This window comes from Heterodontus francisci, chromosome 4 (assembly GCF_036365525.1).
Source record: "Heterodontus francisci isolate sHetFra1 chromosome 4, sHetFra1.hap1, whole genome shotgun sequence".
In the NCBI taxonomy this organism is placed as follows: Eukaryota; Metazoa; Chordata; class Chondrichthyes; order Heterodontiformes; family Heterodontidae; genus Heterodontus; species Heterodontus francisci.
This window is the reverse complement of record NC_090374.1, coordinates 38,217,047-38,232,416: the sequence shown is the minus strand read 5'-3', so window position 1 is coordinate 38,232,416 and position 15,370 is coordinate 38,217,047. Positions and strand designations below refer to the sequence as shown.

General features: G+C 43.3%; 1 protein-coding gene across 4 annotated transcripts in view; it reads right to left on the bottom strand.

The window, feature by feature from the left end:
• The window catches only part of trappc11 (trafficking protein particle complex subunit 11), a 104,311-nt gene that overhangs the window by 51,296 nt on the left and 37,645 nt on the right, over positions 1-15,370 (bottom strand). For all 4 annotated transcript variants that reach the window (XM_068029360.1, XM_068029359.1, XM_068029363.1 and 1 more), the window contains exons 3-4: positions 7,962-8,131; positions 5,694-5,764 (exon numbers count right to left, since the gene is read on the bottom strand). In XM_068029360.1, coding sequence (XP_067885461.1) covers positions 5,694-5,764; positions 7,962-8,131 — 241 coding nt within the window. The remainder of the gene's footprint in view (positions 1-5,693; positions 5,765-7,961; positions 8,132-15,370) is intronic.

Below are 15,370 nucleotides of genomic sequence, written 5' to 3'. Positions count from 1 at the left end.
ACCTCGACATATAGCCCTGAAAGCCAATTTTAAAAAAACTGGCGTAAAATATGTAGGAATCCCAAGGTTTTGGCAGGTCACTAACGATGCATATTTATGTAGCACATCTCATGCAACAACTGCCTCACCTGCCAGCCAGTTCAAGCAGAAGAATTCTTCCACTTTTTTCTTCTAATAACTTAATTTTCAGAAAGGAAAACCAAAACAGAATAAAAAGCAAGATACTGCAGGTGCTGGAAATCTGAAACAAAAACAAGAAATATTAGAAAACATTCAGTGAGTCAGGCAGCATCTGTGGAGAGAAAGAGTTAATATTTGGACAGATGCTGTCTGACTTGCTGACTGTTTTCCAGCATTTTCTGTTTTGTTAAAAAAAGTGATCAAGTTCAGAGTCTAGCGCACAAAAGAATGGAGTAATCACCTGGATGACTGGAAATAAACTCTTCACTAAATGAACAGCAAGACAAAAGATGGCTCAGCTGTTAGGGTGGCACAGTGGTTAGCACCGTAGCCTCACAGCTCCCGAGTTCAGTTCTGGGTACTGCCTGTGCAGACTTTACAAATTCTCCCTGTAACCGCATGGGTTTCCACCGGGTGCACCAGTTTCTTCCCACAGCCAAAGACTTGCAGGTTGATAGGTAAATTGGCTATTGTAAATTGCCCCGAGTGTAGGTAGATGGTAGGAGAACGGTGGGGATGTGGTAGGAAATATGGGATTAATGTAGGATTAGCATAAATGGGTGGTTGTTGGTCAGCACAGACTCAGTGGGCCGAAGGGCCTGTTTCAGTGCTGTATCTCTCTATGACTCTAAGTTCTAGAGTTCAACTGTCAGTAGAAAACCTTAATCAAAGTTTGACAGAGAATAATCAGAGATGCATACAGAACACATTGCTTTCACACGTACTCAAGACACTGTGGGGAGATCACAGGACAGTCTTTATCATTTCTCCTGACCAATTATATATTTCAGGGAAAACATTAACATATCAAACCATGCAGATAAGATGACTACAGATGGTAGCATAGCCTGACAACATCATCTGGATGTATATAGCAGGAAGGCAAACAACTGCCTCACCCCTGTTCCAGGCAAAAAGGGAAGGCCATCAACAAAATGCAGCATTAAGAAACCTGGCTGCCTCACTGAAATGTCCATACTAGTTTAGATTGAGTGTACGTTTGTGATCTAGTATGGCTTAACCATGGGGCAACGAAAGAGTTCGTCTGATGCTTTATTGGTTAAAGGCAGCTTTCATTAAAGCTGTTAATTTTGACGTATGGTTTATGCTAATAATCTCAGCTAGGACAACAGCTAGTAGTACAAAATACTCAGCAATGAAGAAATGGCAAGACAAAAAAATGTAGCTAAAGTTCCCACTTCCGATAACTATCTAGTAACAGGAAACTAGGTGCACTTGAACATTGGATGAATTCTGGACAGGGTCTGGCTGCAATGTCAGTCATGATAAAATAGTCCTCTAACACTCATCATTTAAGCTCATGTATGAAGAATGGCCACAGCAAGATGCCTCCAAAAGAGAAAACTGGTTGGGGTGTGGGGGCAAGGGGAGTGCAATAGAATCACAAGTTCCCCCAAATCATTGTCATGAAAACTAGGATACAGTCAGGTTCCATGGTTTTCTGAATGTGTTACAACCATCTCTTTCAAACATTCTGGGTCAGCAGGGGTGTGGGGCGCAGTTTATATAGAACATAGAACAGTACAGCACAGTACAGGCCCTTCGGCCCACGATATTGTGCCGAACCTTTAACCGACTCTAAGATCAAACTAACTACCTACCCTTCATTCTACTATCGTCCATGTACCTATCCAAGAGTCGCTTAAATGTCCCTAATGTATCTGCTTCTACTACCACTGCTGGCAGCGCATTCCATGCACCCACCACTCTCTGTGTCAAGAACCTACCTCTGACATCTCCCCTAAACCTTCCTCCAATCACCTTAAAATTATGCCCCCTGGTGATAGCCCTTTCCGCCCTGGGAAAAAGTCTCTGGCTATCCACTCTATCTATGCCTCTCATCATCTTGTACCCCTCTATCAAGTCACCTCTCATCCTTCTTCGCTCCAATGAGAAAAGCCCTAGCTCCCTCAATCTTTCTTCGTAAGACATGCCCTCCAGTCCAGGCAGCATCCTGGTAAATCTCCTCTGCACGCTCTCTAAAGCTTCCACATCCTTCCTATAATGAGGCAACCAGAACTGAACACAATATTCCAAGTGTGGTCGAACCAGGGCCTTTATAGAGCTGCAGCATAACCTCGCGGCTCTTAAACTCAATTCCCCTGTTAATGAAAGCCAACACACCATACGCCTTCTTAACAACCCTATCAACTTGGGTGGCAACTTTGAGCGATCTATGGACATGGACCCCAAGATCCCTCTGTTCCTCCACACTGCCAAGAATCCTGTCTTTAAGCCTGTATTCTGCATTCAAATTCGACCTTCCAAAATGAATCACTTCACACTTTTCCAGGTTGAACTCCATCTGCCACTTCTCAGCCCAGCTCTGCATCCTGTCAATGTCCTGTTGCAACCTACAACAGCCTTCCACACTATCCACAACTCCAGCAACCTTTGTGTCATCGGCAAACTTGCTAACCCAGCCTTCCACTTCCTCATCCAAGTCATTTATAAAAATCACAAAGAGCAGAGGTCCCAGAACAGATCCTTGTGGAACACCACAGGTCACAGAGCTCCATGCTGAATACTTTCCATCTACTACCACCCTCTGACTTCTATGGGCCAGCCAATTTTGTATCCAGACAGCCAACTTTCCCTGAATCCCATGCCTCCTTACTTTCTGAATGAGCCTACCATGGGGAACCTTATCAAACGCCTTGCTAAAATCCATATACACCACATCCACTGCTCTTCCTTCATCAATGTGTTTTGTCACATCTTCAAAGAATTCAATAAGGCTTGTGAGGCATGACCTGCCCCTCACAAAGCCATGCTGACTGTCTCTAATCAAATCATGCTTTTCCAAATAATCATAAATCCTGTCTCTCAGAATCCTGGATGAACCTATCTAAAAAGCTAACAGCGTAGTTTAAAGTGGACCATTTTACAATTGTACAAATAATGACAAACTTCCTTCACTAAAATAGAAGCATGAGTTTCATTACAGATCACAAAAGCCAGAGGTTAAACATCTTTATTTCCAAAACAATTTCCTGAACAAGAAAAGTCATGTCTGCAATGTAATGTATCCATTGGCAAAAACATTTCCAATTCTACTTTTTTTTTCATTTAAGTTTCTTTCAAAATACTGAAATCATAGAATAACCCTATTGGTAAAGGTGTATTTTGAAGTCATTTTAAATGTTTATGCCTACTTATGGCAACAAAAAGGTAAACTTCTTTTGAAAAGAAATGAAAACAGAAATGCTGGAAATGTTCGTTGGGTCAGTTACCATCTGTGGCAAGAACAGACAAGTTCACATGTTGATTGCAGTTGCTTCTTTAGAACAGTTCTGAAGAACAGCCTGCACCCTAAGCATTAATTTGTCCGTTCTTTCCACAGATGCTGACTGACCTGCTTAGAGTGGCCACTGACCGACAACAGGAATACTGGATGCTCCTGCCAATCCCCACTCACACGCGTGTTTTTTAAATTAAAATAAAATACCGCACATAATAAAACTAGTATCTTAGAGCGAGCTAAACTTGGAGAGCATGTACATTTCCAGCTTATAATGAACCTTGCAGGGGCTAATGCAGGTTAAAAAGCTCGAGTGATGCTTGTAATCAGTTTTTTTGTGCATTTCTCACATTCTCTCCTCCGACCTCATGGCAGCTACTCGGTCGAGAGCAGTGTGTTGCGTACATCGATATGCCTGTACAATGTAGCTTGAGGGTATCATAAAGGACGCACATGTGATAGCCAATTCTCACCCTCTCCCCAATGTAGCCAAGTCCCCCCCTCCCCCACTGCGTGCCTGGATAGGCCCGAAGATTTTTGCGGGACCTCTACAGTGGCCCACATGCAATAATTTTGACTTTAAATGCTTCCTGAGAGGCTGGGGCGATAGGTGCTTTAAAATACCAGACAATAGGGCATCCGGTTCAAATTTGGTACCTAACAGGGGAGAGTCCACCTGAAAACCAGACCGTCCAGTGTAAAAGCAGATGAATGGCCATCCTATACATGCTGTGCGTTTCCAGCATTTTCAAATAGTCATTTAGTCGTACAGAACTGGAGTATTACTGAAAATAGAGACATATTGTCGAAACTTTTCTTCTTGCACTCAACTGGACAATCCACAAGAATACCAAATGGAAAGGGAAACAACAACTTTATACTGTATGAGAAGAGTGTGTTGATTGGTTGGCAAGTGGACTCCGATAGGTAGAGGCATTGCCATGGAGAATGCACAAGTTTATGGTGACTGACAGTGAACTGCCAAGTTTTGTTTGAAATTTAAACCAGCCAGCTTGCCTGATTGGTTCATCCCTCAGGGCAATGGCTTGACAGCGAATGGCTGTCACTTATTTTGCTCAGCTGAAACAGGCACAATGTTTGTACATGTTCCCTCTGTCTGCAAAGGACAGGACCCTGTGTATTAATAAATGTAGCTTCCAGAACACAAACGCGTCACACTGCGAGCCCTACTGATAATCAAATTGGTTGTCAGCGTAATTCTTAGCACGCGGAGGATTATTTAGCTAATAAAAGCAAAATACTGCAGATGCAGGAAATCTGAAACACAAACAAGAAATGCTGGAAATACTCAAAGGTCTGACAGCATCTGTGGAAAGAGAAGCAGACTTAACGTTTCAAGTCAGTGACACTTCATCAGAATTCCACAGCTAGCTTCACTTGTTGCTAGCAGTTGCACACTGCTACTATGCAGTAGCAACGTGTAGTATTCACTACACCAGGATGCTGCTGTCAAGCCAAAAAGACGTCCTGCCCAACACACAAATGAGTAACGTGATATATGAACTTCAGTGCCAGTGAGATGCTAGGTATATAGGCCATACATCCCAAAGACTGGTGGATCGTATCAAACATGCCCCTTCCGCTGTTCACAACGAGCAAGGTACAGGCCGTACCCAACGAGCCTGTGCTTGCAAAACTCAAAACACACTATCCAACATTAGATGTGATTCCACGATGGACGACATTTGCTAAATAATCCTCAGTGTGCTAAGAGTTACGCTGACAACCAATTTAAGATGGTCAGTAGGGCTCGCAGTGTGGCACATTTGCGTGTACTGGAAGCCACATATATTAAAAAACAGGGCCCTGTTCTTTGCAGACAGAAAGAACATGTACAAACACTGCCCCTGTTTCAGCTAAAGAAAATAAGTGACAGCCATTCACTGGTTCATTCCTCAGAGTAATGCTTAGACCAAAGTCAAGCTGCGTGGTTAAAATTTCAAACCAAGCTTGGCAGTTAACTGTCAGTCACCATAAACTGGCGCATTCTCCATGGCAACGCCTCCAGAGTTCACTTGCTACCCAATCAGCATTCTCTTCTCATACAGTATGAAGTTGTTGTTTTCCCTTACATTGGTATTTTTGCAGATTGTCCTGATGAGTGCAAGATGAAAAGCTTTGACAACATGCCTCTATTTTCAGCAAATGTCATGTTCTGTTTCATTTTAGAATTTCTAGCATCTGCTGCATTTGTTATTTTTCGTTCATAAGAACTTGTAATTAAAAATACCTGGAGGTAAGGGAGTTTTCTTCTGTATCAGCACAACAGCAACCTTTGTATTTCTTCCCTGTAAACTTTGCCTGGAACCACAAAACAATTCATAGAACAGAAAAACATTACAAATGAAATCAAGCAATCTCATAGAATTGTGCACAGAAGGGACAGAAAGTCTGGTTATGTTATACATCCTGAACAAAAGAAAAATGACCACTTCTTCTGAGTTTTAGGAATGATAATGCTGTCTTTGCATTCCATAGCACAGAAGTACCCAAATTATAAGTTAGCAGTACAGCAAAACACAAGAGCAGAATTCATACTGATGAACTACAAAAACTTGTGCCTCAAAAATTGGCTCTCTCCAATATCTGTCCTATACTCCTTTAAACGTTTCCACACTATCTATATCCATTGTTTCTTGGGCAGTCGACTGCACAACTGTAACTTGAATTTTATTCAGCACTCAAATGTACAAAGCCTCACAGAGGCGCAAGGAAAACAAAGGAACACCAAGCAATATTTGGGGGTGGTGGCAGTGGAGGTCAAACACTTGACCAAACAGATGGGTTTTAAGTAGGGCAGTAAAGGAGAAGTGGTAGAAAGCTTAAGGGATTTCTAGATTAGAGTCACTGCCAATGGTGCAGTGGAGAGACGAGATGCACAAGACCACCGTCAAAAAAACATGCAATCGTTAAATCTAAAACGTCTCTGTACCTTCCCTCTATGCTTGAGCCACTGTATCCCAGCACACTGACTGTTAATTAACTGGTAAAATAAAGGTGAAAAAACATCCTGCATCAAATAATTCAAATGAACCACAGAACAGTGTGGTACGAATCACGGGCATTCATGATTATTGCTGCAAGACACATACGTGTCCCCAGTCCATACATTCACCTTGGTGGCAGAAATCTCAGTCAGGCATAGTGGAATTATTTACCCAAAATTAAAAAAAGTGATAATCCTCCTTTTGAAGAGATGGCAAGGAGGATTTCTTTAGTTTATGAAGCTCCTAAATGGCGCAGTTGCTGAGTAAAGCTAGAGGGACCCTACATGACCGATTCAGTACTCTGATGACCAGGCCAGGCGGGGTGGTAGCACTCCAGGGAACTGTTGATTAAACAGCTGGTTTGCTTCATGAAAGGAATCTGAACAGGTAGCAGACAAGCCTATCACCACAGTGAGTTTCTCCCCACTCAACGCCAGATAATCCTGCAAGCTAATCCTCTAATGGAGGCCTGGCTGAATAAGCAGCGGCAAACCTAGCGTTATGTGCTGGTTGGCAGAACAGCTTTGGCTGTGGAGAAAAGTGCAGCAGTACTCCTGCTCACAGGCTTGGCTATTGCCAACGAACCGTGGAGTTGGGCAAGTAGGATGCATCCTTATAGAGAGAGAGCCCATCAATTCCAAACAGAATTCCCCCCATGTCAATTGCTCCATCTTGGTTTGGAAGCTCTTAAACAAGTTACCAAACAGCGCATGAAGAAATAAAAAACTGTACATGCAAATGCATAAACACGCTTAACATTCCCTTAAGTAGCCAATTATTATTTCAATTATTTCAAGTACTTTGCTCGCATAATAGTTTTTCCATATTTTTGTGACTAAACTTCAATGCACAGTGAAAGCTTTAACCATCAGCCATCATTTGCAATGATGCAATTTGGTGCTTTCACTTATGGACAGGGTGAGAGATTCAAAGACTTTTTAAATACCTTCACAGCAAGAAGATGCTATAAGTATCACCTTAGTGACAACGTTATGCAACTAATTTATTTCACAAAAAAAAAGATTTCAGTAAAAATAAAAACTCATTCCAATTTCTGGCTTCTTGTTCATTTCTTTTTATATGGTAATATTTTCAAAAAACAGTTAAATTTTGCAACCTTACACAGAAGGAATAAACAGCAAACAAATACATGAAGATGTAACACTGCATGAATTGGAAAAGGATTTATCTTTGCATCAATTATATATTCAGTTCAATAACGTGACTCAACTGTGTGGATTGAGAAAGAGCTAATTGAACCAAATTCCTGCACCTCTGGCACATGAAATAGATTATGGTGATTTGGTAGTTCTTCAATCCTTAAAAGTAGATCTGTGGCATTTCTTGACCAAGAAATTATAGCTCACAGGTTACAGATTTGCTTTCAAATCATCCCAAGAGATGTTAAATACATGAGGGGTTAATTATGTAGGCACATTCCTACAGATTTTTTTTTTTTTTAATGATTCTTACAAGAGTAATGTTCATAGATACAAAAGGACTTGGAGTACCTGACAATTTCTACTCTGGTAGCACACTCAGACTGTTTCTCCTTCCACTGAGCCTCATCCCAGTCCAGCTCATAGAAGACCACCACTAGTGCAGGAACAAGGTTTAGATGTTTGTTCATCCAGCCAGTTTTAAGGATTCCTTTTGGAATGTACCACTCATAAGAAGTCCTCTATAAAAAGGGATAAATTCAGAAATTAGCAAAAAAACTCCACCATGTCAAGCGCTTCATTTTCATGGCCTGCAGAGATACATACTATGGAATCTCAGAAATGAGGTACAATTTAGATCCATGTTCCCATGCGTCTGCATACTTTTCAAGGTGTTAATAACCAATCTTGATGTAATTTAGGATATAACCAAACTAATTTACACAAGTGAAGTAGGATATGGTTCATTCAGGTTGGGAGATGAAATGCATGGTTAAAGCACAGTACATACTTTGTGACGGTGATAAATGTAAACTATCGCTCCAAGTCCTTCTCAACCTGCCTGCAGCCTTTAACACGGTTGATCACACCATGCTCCTCCAACGCCTCTCAACTGTCATCCAGCTGGGTAGGACTGAACTCAGAGTTGTATTCTTGTCAAATCAGAGCCAGAGAATCGCCTACAATGGCTTTGCTTCCTGCTCCCAAGGATCTCCCCCAAGGATCTATCCTTGGCCCTCTCCAATTTCTCACCTACGTACGTTCCCTTGGCATCATCCAAAAGCATAGCATTCGTTTTCACATGTACGCTGATGACATACAGCTCTACCTCATCACCTCTTCTCTCAATTTCTCCAATGTTGCTAAATTATCAGACTGCTTATTTGACATCCAGTACCAGATGAGCAGAAATTTCCTCACTGAAGCTATTGTTTTCAGTCCCTGCTCCAAACTCCATTCCCTAGCTACTGACTCCATCCCTCTCGCTGGTAACAGTCTGCGATTAAGCCAGTCTGTTTGCAACCTTGGTGTCATATCTGACCCCGAGATGACTTTCCATCCACATATTCGCACCATCACTAAGACTTCCTATTCCACCTCCATGACATCGCCCGAATTTGCCCCGTCTCAGCTCATATGCTGCTGATGCCCTCATTCACGCCTTCGTTACCTCTAGACTTAACTATTCCAACACACTCCTGGCTGGTCTCCTATATACTACCCTCTAAACTCGAGACCATCCAAAACTCTGCTGCCCGTGTCTTAACTCACATCAAATTCCATTCACCCATCACCCATGCTTGCTGATCTATACTGGCTCCCAATAAAGCAATGTCTTGATTTTAAAATTGTCGTTTTCAAATCCCTCCATGGCCTCACCCTCCCTATCTCTAAAATCCTCCAGCCCCACAGCCCTCAGATACCTGCGCTCATCTAATTCTTTCCTTCAACAACCCCTATTTTAATTGCTCCACCATCAATGGCTATGCCTTCAGTTGCCTAGGCCCCAAGTTCTGGAATTCCCTCCCTACACCTCTCCATCTCACTTTCCTCCTTTAAGACACTCCTAAAAACCTACCTCTTTGACCAAGCTTTTGGTCATCTGACTCAGTATGTGGCTCGTTGGCATTTTTTTAATACTGTTCCCGTGAAACACCTTGGAATGTTTTATTACATTAAAGGCATTCACTAAATTTAAGTTTACTTGTTGTTGCAGTAGAGAGAGCTTTACTCTACACCTTGCTAAAAACAACTACTTCCATTTAGATGGTACTTTTAATGTAACATAACATCCCAAGGGAAGTCATAGTCAAATCTGGATTAAAGTAGAAAATGGAGGGGCCAAAACTACAGTGACAGAGGGTAGGTTTTAAGGAAGCTTTTGAAGCAGGTGATGGAAAGAGATGCAGCAAAACATAACTAGGAGCTGGATAGGCCACATGGTCCTTCGAACCTGCTCTGCCATTCAACAAGATCATGGTTGATCTGCTATCTCAACTCGCGCTAGCCCAAATCCCTTATTTCGCTTAGTACCCAAAAATCTATTGTCTTGAATATACTCAACGACTGAGCTTCCACAGCTCACTGGGGTAGAGAATTTCAAAGATTCACAACCAGGTGAAGAAATTTCTCCTTATCGCAGTCCTAAACAGCCAAACTCAAACTGAGACTGCGAACCTACGTTTTAGATAACGAGAAACATTTTCTCAGCATCTACATGTCAAGGCCCCTAAGAATTTTATATGTTTCAATTAAATCATTCCCTCATTCTTATTAAATCCAAAGAATATAGGCCTAGTCTACTCAATCTTTCCTCATAGGATAATCCTTTCATCCCAGGAACCAGTCTAATGAATCTTCATTGCACTCCCTCTAGAAGTATGTCCTTCCTTAGGTAAGTAGACTAGAACTGCACACAGTACTCCAGGTGTGGCCTCACTAGAGTTATGTAGGGCATTGATATGACTTATTTACACTTGCACGCCAACCCTTTGTAACAAAAGCCACCATACCATTTGCCTCTCTAATTGCTAGCTGTACCTGCATGCTAACTTTCTATGATTCACGTGCAAGAACATGTAAGGCCCTCTGAATGCAATCATTTTCCAGTCTCCCACCATTCAAAAAGTATTATGCTTTCTTATTTTTCCTACCAAAGTGGATAACCTCACTTCACCATATCTCATAGAAGCCTACAAAATTCTAACAGGACTTGACAGGGTAGATGCAGGAAGGATGTTCCCGATGGTGGGGGAGTCCAGTACCAAGGGTCATAGAAAATAGGAGCAGCAGTAGGCCATTCGGCCCTTCGAGCCTGCTCCACCATTCATTATGATCATGGCTGATCATCCAACTCAGTAGCCTGTTCCAGCTTCCGCTCCATACCCTTTGATCCCTTTAGACCCAAGAGCTATATCTAACTCCTTTTTTAAAGCATATAATGTTTTGGCCTCATCTGCTTTCTGTGGTAGCAAATTCCACAGGCTCACCACTTTCTGGGTGAAGAAATTTCTCCTCATCTCATCTCTCCTGAAAGATTTACCCCGTATCCTTAGACTATGACCCCTGGTTCTGGACTCCCCCATCATCAGGACCATCCTTCCTGCAATCTACCCTGTCAAGTCCAGTTAAAATTTTATATGTTTCTATGAGATCCCCCCTCACTCTTCTGAACTCCAGCAAATATAATCCTAACTGACTCAATCTCTCCTCATATGTCAGTCCTGCCATCCCAGGAATCAGTCTGGTAAACCTTCACTGCACTCCCTCTATAGCAAGAACATCCTTCCTCAGATAAGGAGACCAAAACTGCACAAAATATTCCAGGTATGGCCGCACCAAGGCTCTGTATAATTGCAGCAAGACATCCCTGCTTCTGTACTCGAATCCTCTCGCTATGAAGGCCAACATACTATTTGCCTTTTTTACTGCCTGTTGTACCTGCATGCTTACCTTCAGCGACTGGTGTACGAGAACACCCAGGTCTCGCTGCATATTCCCCTCTCTCAGTTTATAGCCGTTCAGATAATAATCTGCCTTCCTGTTTTTGCTACCAAAGTGGATAACCTCACATTTATCCACATTATACTGCATCTGCCATGCATTAGCCCACTCACTCAACTTGTCCAAATCACCCTGAAGCCTCTCTGCATCCTCCTCACAACTCACCCTCCCACCCAGTTTTGTGTCATCTGCAAATTTGGAGATATTACATTTAGTTCCCTCATCTAAATTATTAATATATATTGTGAATAGCTGGGGTCCTAGCACCGATCCCTGTGGTACCCCACTAGTCACTGCCTGCCATTCGGAAAAAGACCCATTTATCCCTACTCTTTGTTTCCTGTCCGCCAACCAAATTTCTATCCATCGCAATACACTACCCCCAATCCCATGCACTTTAATTTTACATGCTAATCTCTTAAGTGGGACTTTGTCGAAAGCCTTCTGAAAGTCCAAATAAACTACATCCTCTGGCTCCCCCTCATCAACTCTACTAGTTACATCCTCGAAGAATTCTAGTAGATTTGTCAAGCATGATTTCCCTTTCGTAAATCCATGCTGACTCTGCCCGATTCTACCACTGTTATCCAAGTGCTCTGCTATAAAATCATTGATAATAGACTCTAGAATTTTCCCACTACCGACATCAGGCTGACTGGTCTATAATTCCCTGCTTTCTCTCTACCTTCCTTTTTGAATAGTGGGGTTACATTAGCTACCCTCCAATCTGTAGGGACTGTTCCAGAGTTTATGGAATCTTGGAAGATGACCACCAATGCATCCACTATTTCTAGGGCCAATTCCTTAAGTACTCTGGGATGCATAACATCAGGCCCTGGGGATTTATCGGCCTTTAATCAATATCAATTTCCCCAACACCATTCCTCTACTAATACTGATTTCCTTCAGTTCCTCTCTCTCACTAAACCTTGTGTTCCCCAACATTTCTGGTATATTTGTGTCCTCCTTTGTGAAGGCAGAACCAAACTATGCATTTAGTTGGTCAGCCATTTCTTTATTCCCCATAATAAATTCCCATTTCTGACTGTAAGGGACCTACATTTGTCTTCACCAATCTTTTTCTCTTCACATGCCTACAGAAACTTTTACAGTCAGGTTTTATGTTCCCCGCAAGCTTGATCTCGTACTCTACTTTCCCCTTCTTAATCAATCCCTTGGTCCTCCTTTGCTGAATTCTAAACTGCTCCCAATCCTCAGGTCTGTTGCTTATCCTGGCAAATTTATATGCCTCTTCCCTGGATCTAATGCTATCTCTAATTTCCCTTGCAAGCCATGGCTTGGCTACCTTTCCCATTTTACTTTTGCGCCAGACAGGGATAAACAACATGTTGTTGCAGTTCATCCATGCGCTCTTTAAATGTTTGCCATTGCCTACCCACTGTCATCCCTTTAAGTAATGTTTCCCAATCCGTCATGGCCAACTTGCGCCTCATACCTTCGTAGTTTTCTTTATTAAGATTCAGGATCCTTGTCTCAGAATCAACTACGTCACTCTCCATCTTGATGAAGAATTCTATCATGTTATGGTCACTCGTCCCCAAGGGGTCTCGCACCACTAGACGGTCAATTATTCCTCTCTCATTATACAGTACCCAGTCTAGTCTAAGGATACAGGGTAAACCTTTCAGGACTGAGGTGAGGAAAAATTCTTTTACCCAGAGAGTGGTGAGCCTGTGGAATTCGCTACCACAGAAAGCATTTAAGGCCAAAACATTGTATGTTTTCAAGAAGGAGTTAGATATAGCTCTTGGGGCGAAAGGGATCAAAGGATATGGGGGGGAAGCTGGAACAGGTTACTGAGTTGGATGATCAGCCATGATCATAATGAATGGCGGAGCAGGCTCAAAAGGGCCAAATGGCCTACTCCTGCTCCTATTTTCTATGTTTCTATTGTATTCCGTGTGCCATGTTCTTGTCCATTCACCCAACCTGTCTATATCCCTCTGCAGCCTCTTTGCATCCTCCTCACTGCTTACATTCCCACCTAACTTTGTATCGTCATCAAACTTGGATAGATTACACTCAGTCTCAAAGTCATGAACATAGGTTGTAAATAGCTGAGGCATTAATCCTTGCGGTTACCCTAATTAGAACCTGCCAACCCAAAATTGTCCTGTTTATTCCGAGCATCTGTTTTCTGTCCATTAATCAATCCATGCTAATATATTACCCCCAATCCCAATAGGTGGACTGAAACACCGCACCAAACAACACGAAAAAAAGGAAAGAAGGTACCAGCCCTTCGCTTTGCAAGCTGGAACGTCAGAACTGTGTCCTGGCCTGTCGGAAGACCTTACACAAATCAACGATTCTCGGAAGACCGCCATCATTAACAATGAGCTCAGTAGACTCAATGTAGACATTGCAGCACTTCAGGAGACACGCCTGCCCACGAGTGGATCTCTAGCAGAGCAAGACTACACCTTCTTCTGGCAGGGCAGGGATCCTGAAGAACCAAGACAGCATGGAGTGGGCTTCGCCATCAGAAACTCCTTGCTCAGCACGATAGAGCCTCCCTCAAATGGCTCAGAACGCATACTGTCCATCCGACTGCTCACCACCTCTGGCCCAGTACACCTACTCAGCATCTATGCTCCAACACTCTGCTCCCCACCTGAAGCTAAAGATCAGTTCTACGAGGAACTCCATATCATTAGCAGCATCCCCAACACCAAACACCTATTCCTGCTGGGGGACTTTAATGCCAGGGTTGGGGCCGACCATGACTCATGGCCCTCCTGCCTTGGGCGCTATGGCGTTGGAAGGATGAATGAGAATGGGCACAGACTGCTTGAGTTGTGTACCTATCATAACCTCTGCATCACCAACTCGTTCTTTCACACTAAACCCTGTCACCAGGTTTCATGGAGGCACCCAAGATCGCGTCGTTGGCACCAGCTAGACCTCATTGTTACAAGGCGAGCCGCCTTAAACAGTGTTCAAATCACACGCAGCTTCCACAGTGCGGACTGCGACACCGACCACTCCCTGGTGTGCAGCAAGGTTAGACTCAGACCAAAGAAGTTGCATCATTCCAAGCAGAAGGGCCACCCGCGCATCAACACGAGCAGAATTTCTCACCCACAGCTGTGACAAAAATTTTTTAATTCACTTCTGTCAGCCCTTCAAAACACTCCCACAGGGGATGCTGAGACCAAGTGGGCCCACATCAGAGACGCCATCTATGAGTCAACTTTGACCACCCACGGCAAAAGTGCGAGGAGAAATGCAGACTGGTTTCAACCTCATAATGAAAAGCTGGAACCTGTCATAGCCGCTAAGCGCATTGCACTGTTGAACTACAAGAAAGCCCCCAGCGAGTTAACATCCGTAGCACTTAAAGCAGCCAGAAGCGCTGCACAAAGAACAGCCAGGCGCTGCGCATACGACTACTGGCAACACCTATGCAGTCATATTCAGCTGGCCTCAGACACCAGAAATATCAGAGGAATGTCTGATGGCATTAAGAGAGCTCTTGGGCCAACCATCAAGAAGATCACCCCCCTCAAATCTAAATCAGGGGACATAATCACTGACCAAACGCAAACAAATGGACCGCTGGGTTGAGCACTAACTAGGATTGTACTCCAGGGAGAATGTTGTCACTGAGACTGCCCTCAATGCAGCCCAGCCTCTACCAGTCTTGGATGAGCTGGACATACAGCCAACCAAATCGGAACTCAGTGATGCGATTGATTCTCTAGCCAGCGAAAAAGCCCCTGGGAAGGACAGCATTACCCCTGAAATAATCAAGAGTGCCAAGCCTGCTATACTCTCAGCACCACATGAACTGCTATGCCTGTGCTGGGACGAGGGAGCAGTACCACAGGACATGCGCGATGCCAATATCATCACCCTCTATAAAAACAAAGGTGACCGCGGTGACTGCAACAACTACTGTGGAATCTCCCTGCTCAGCATAGTGGGGAAAGTCTTTGCTCGAGTCGCTCTAAACA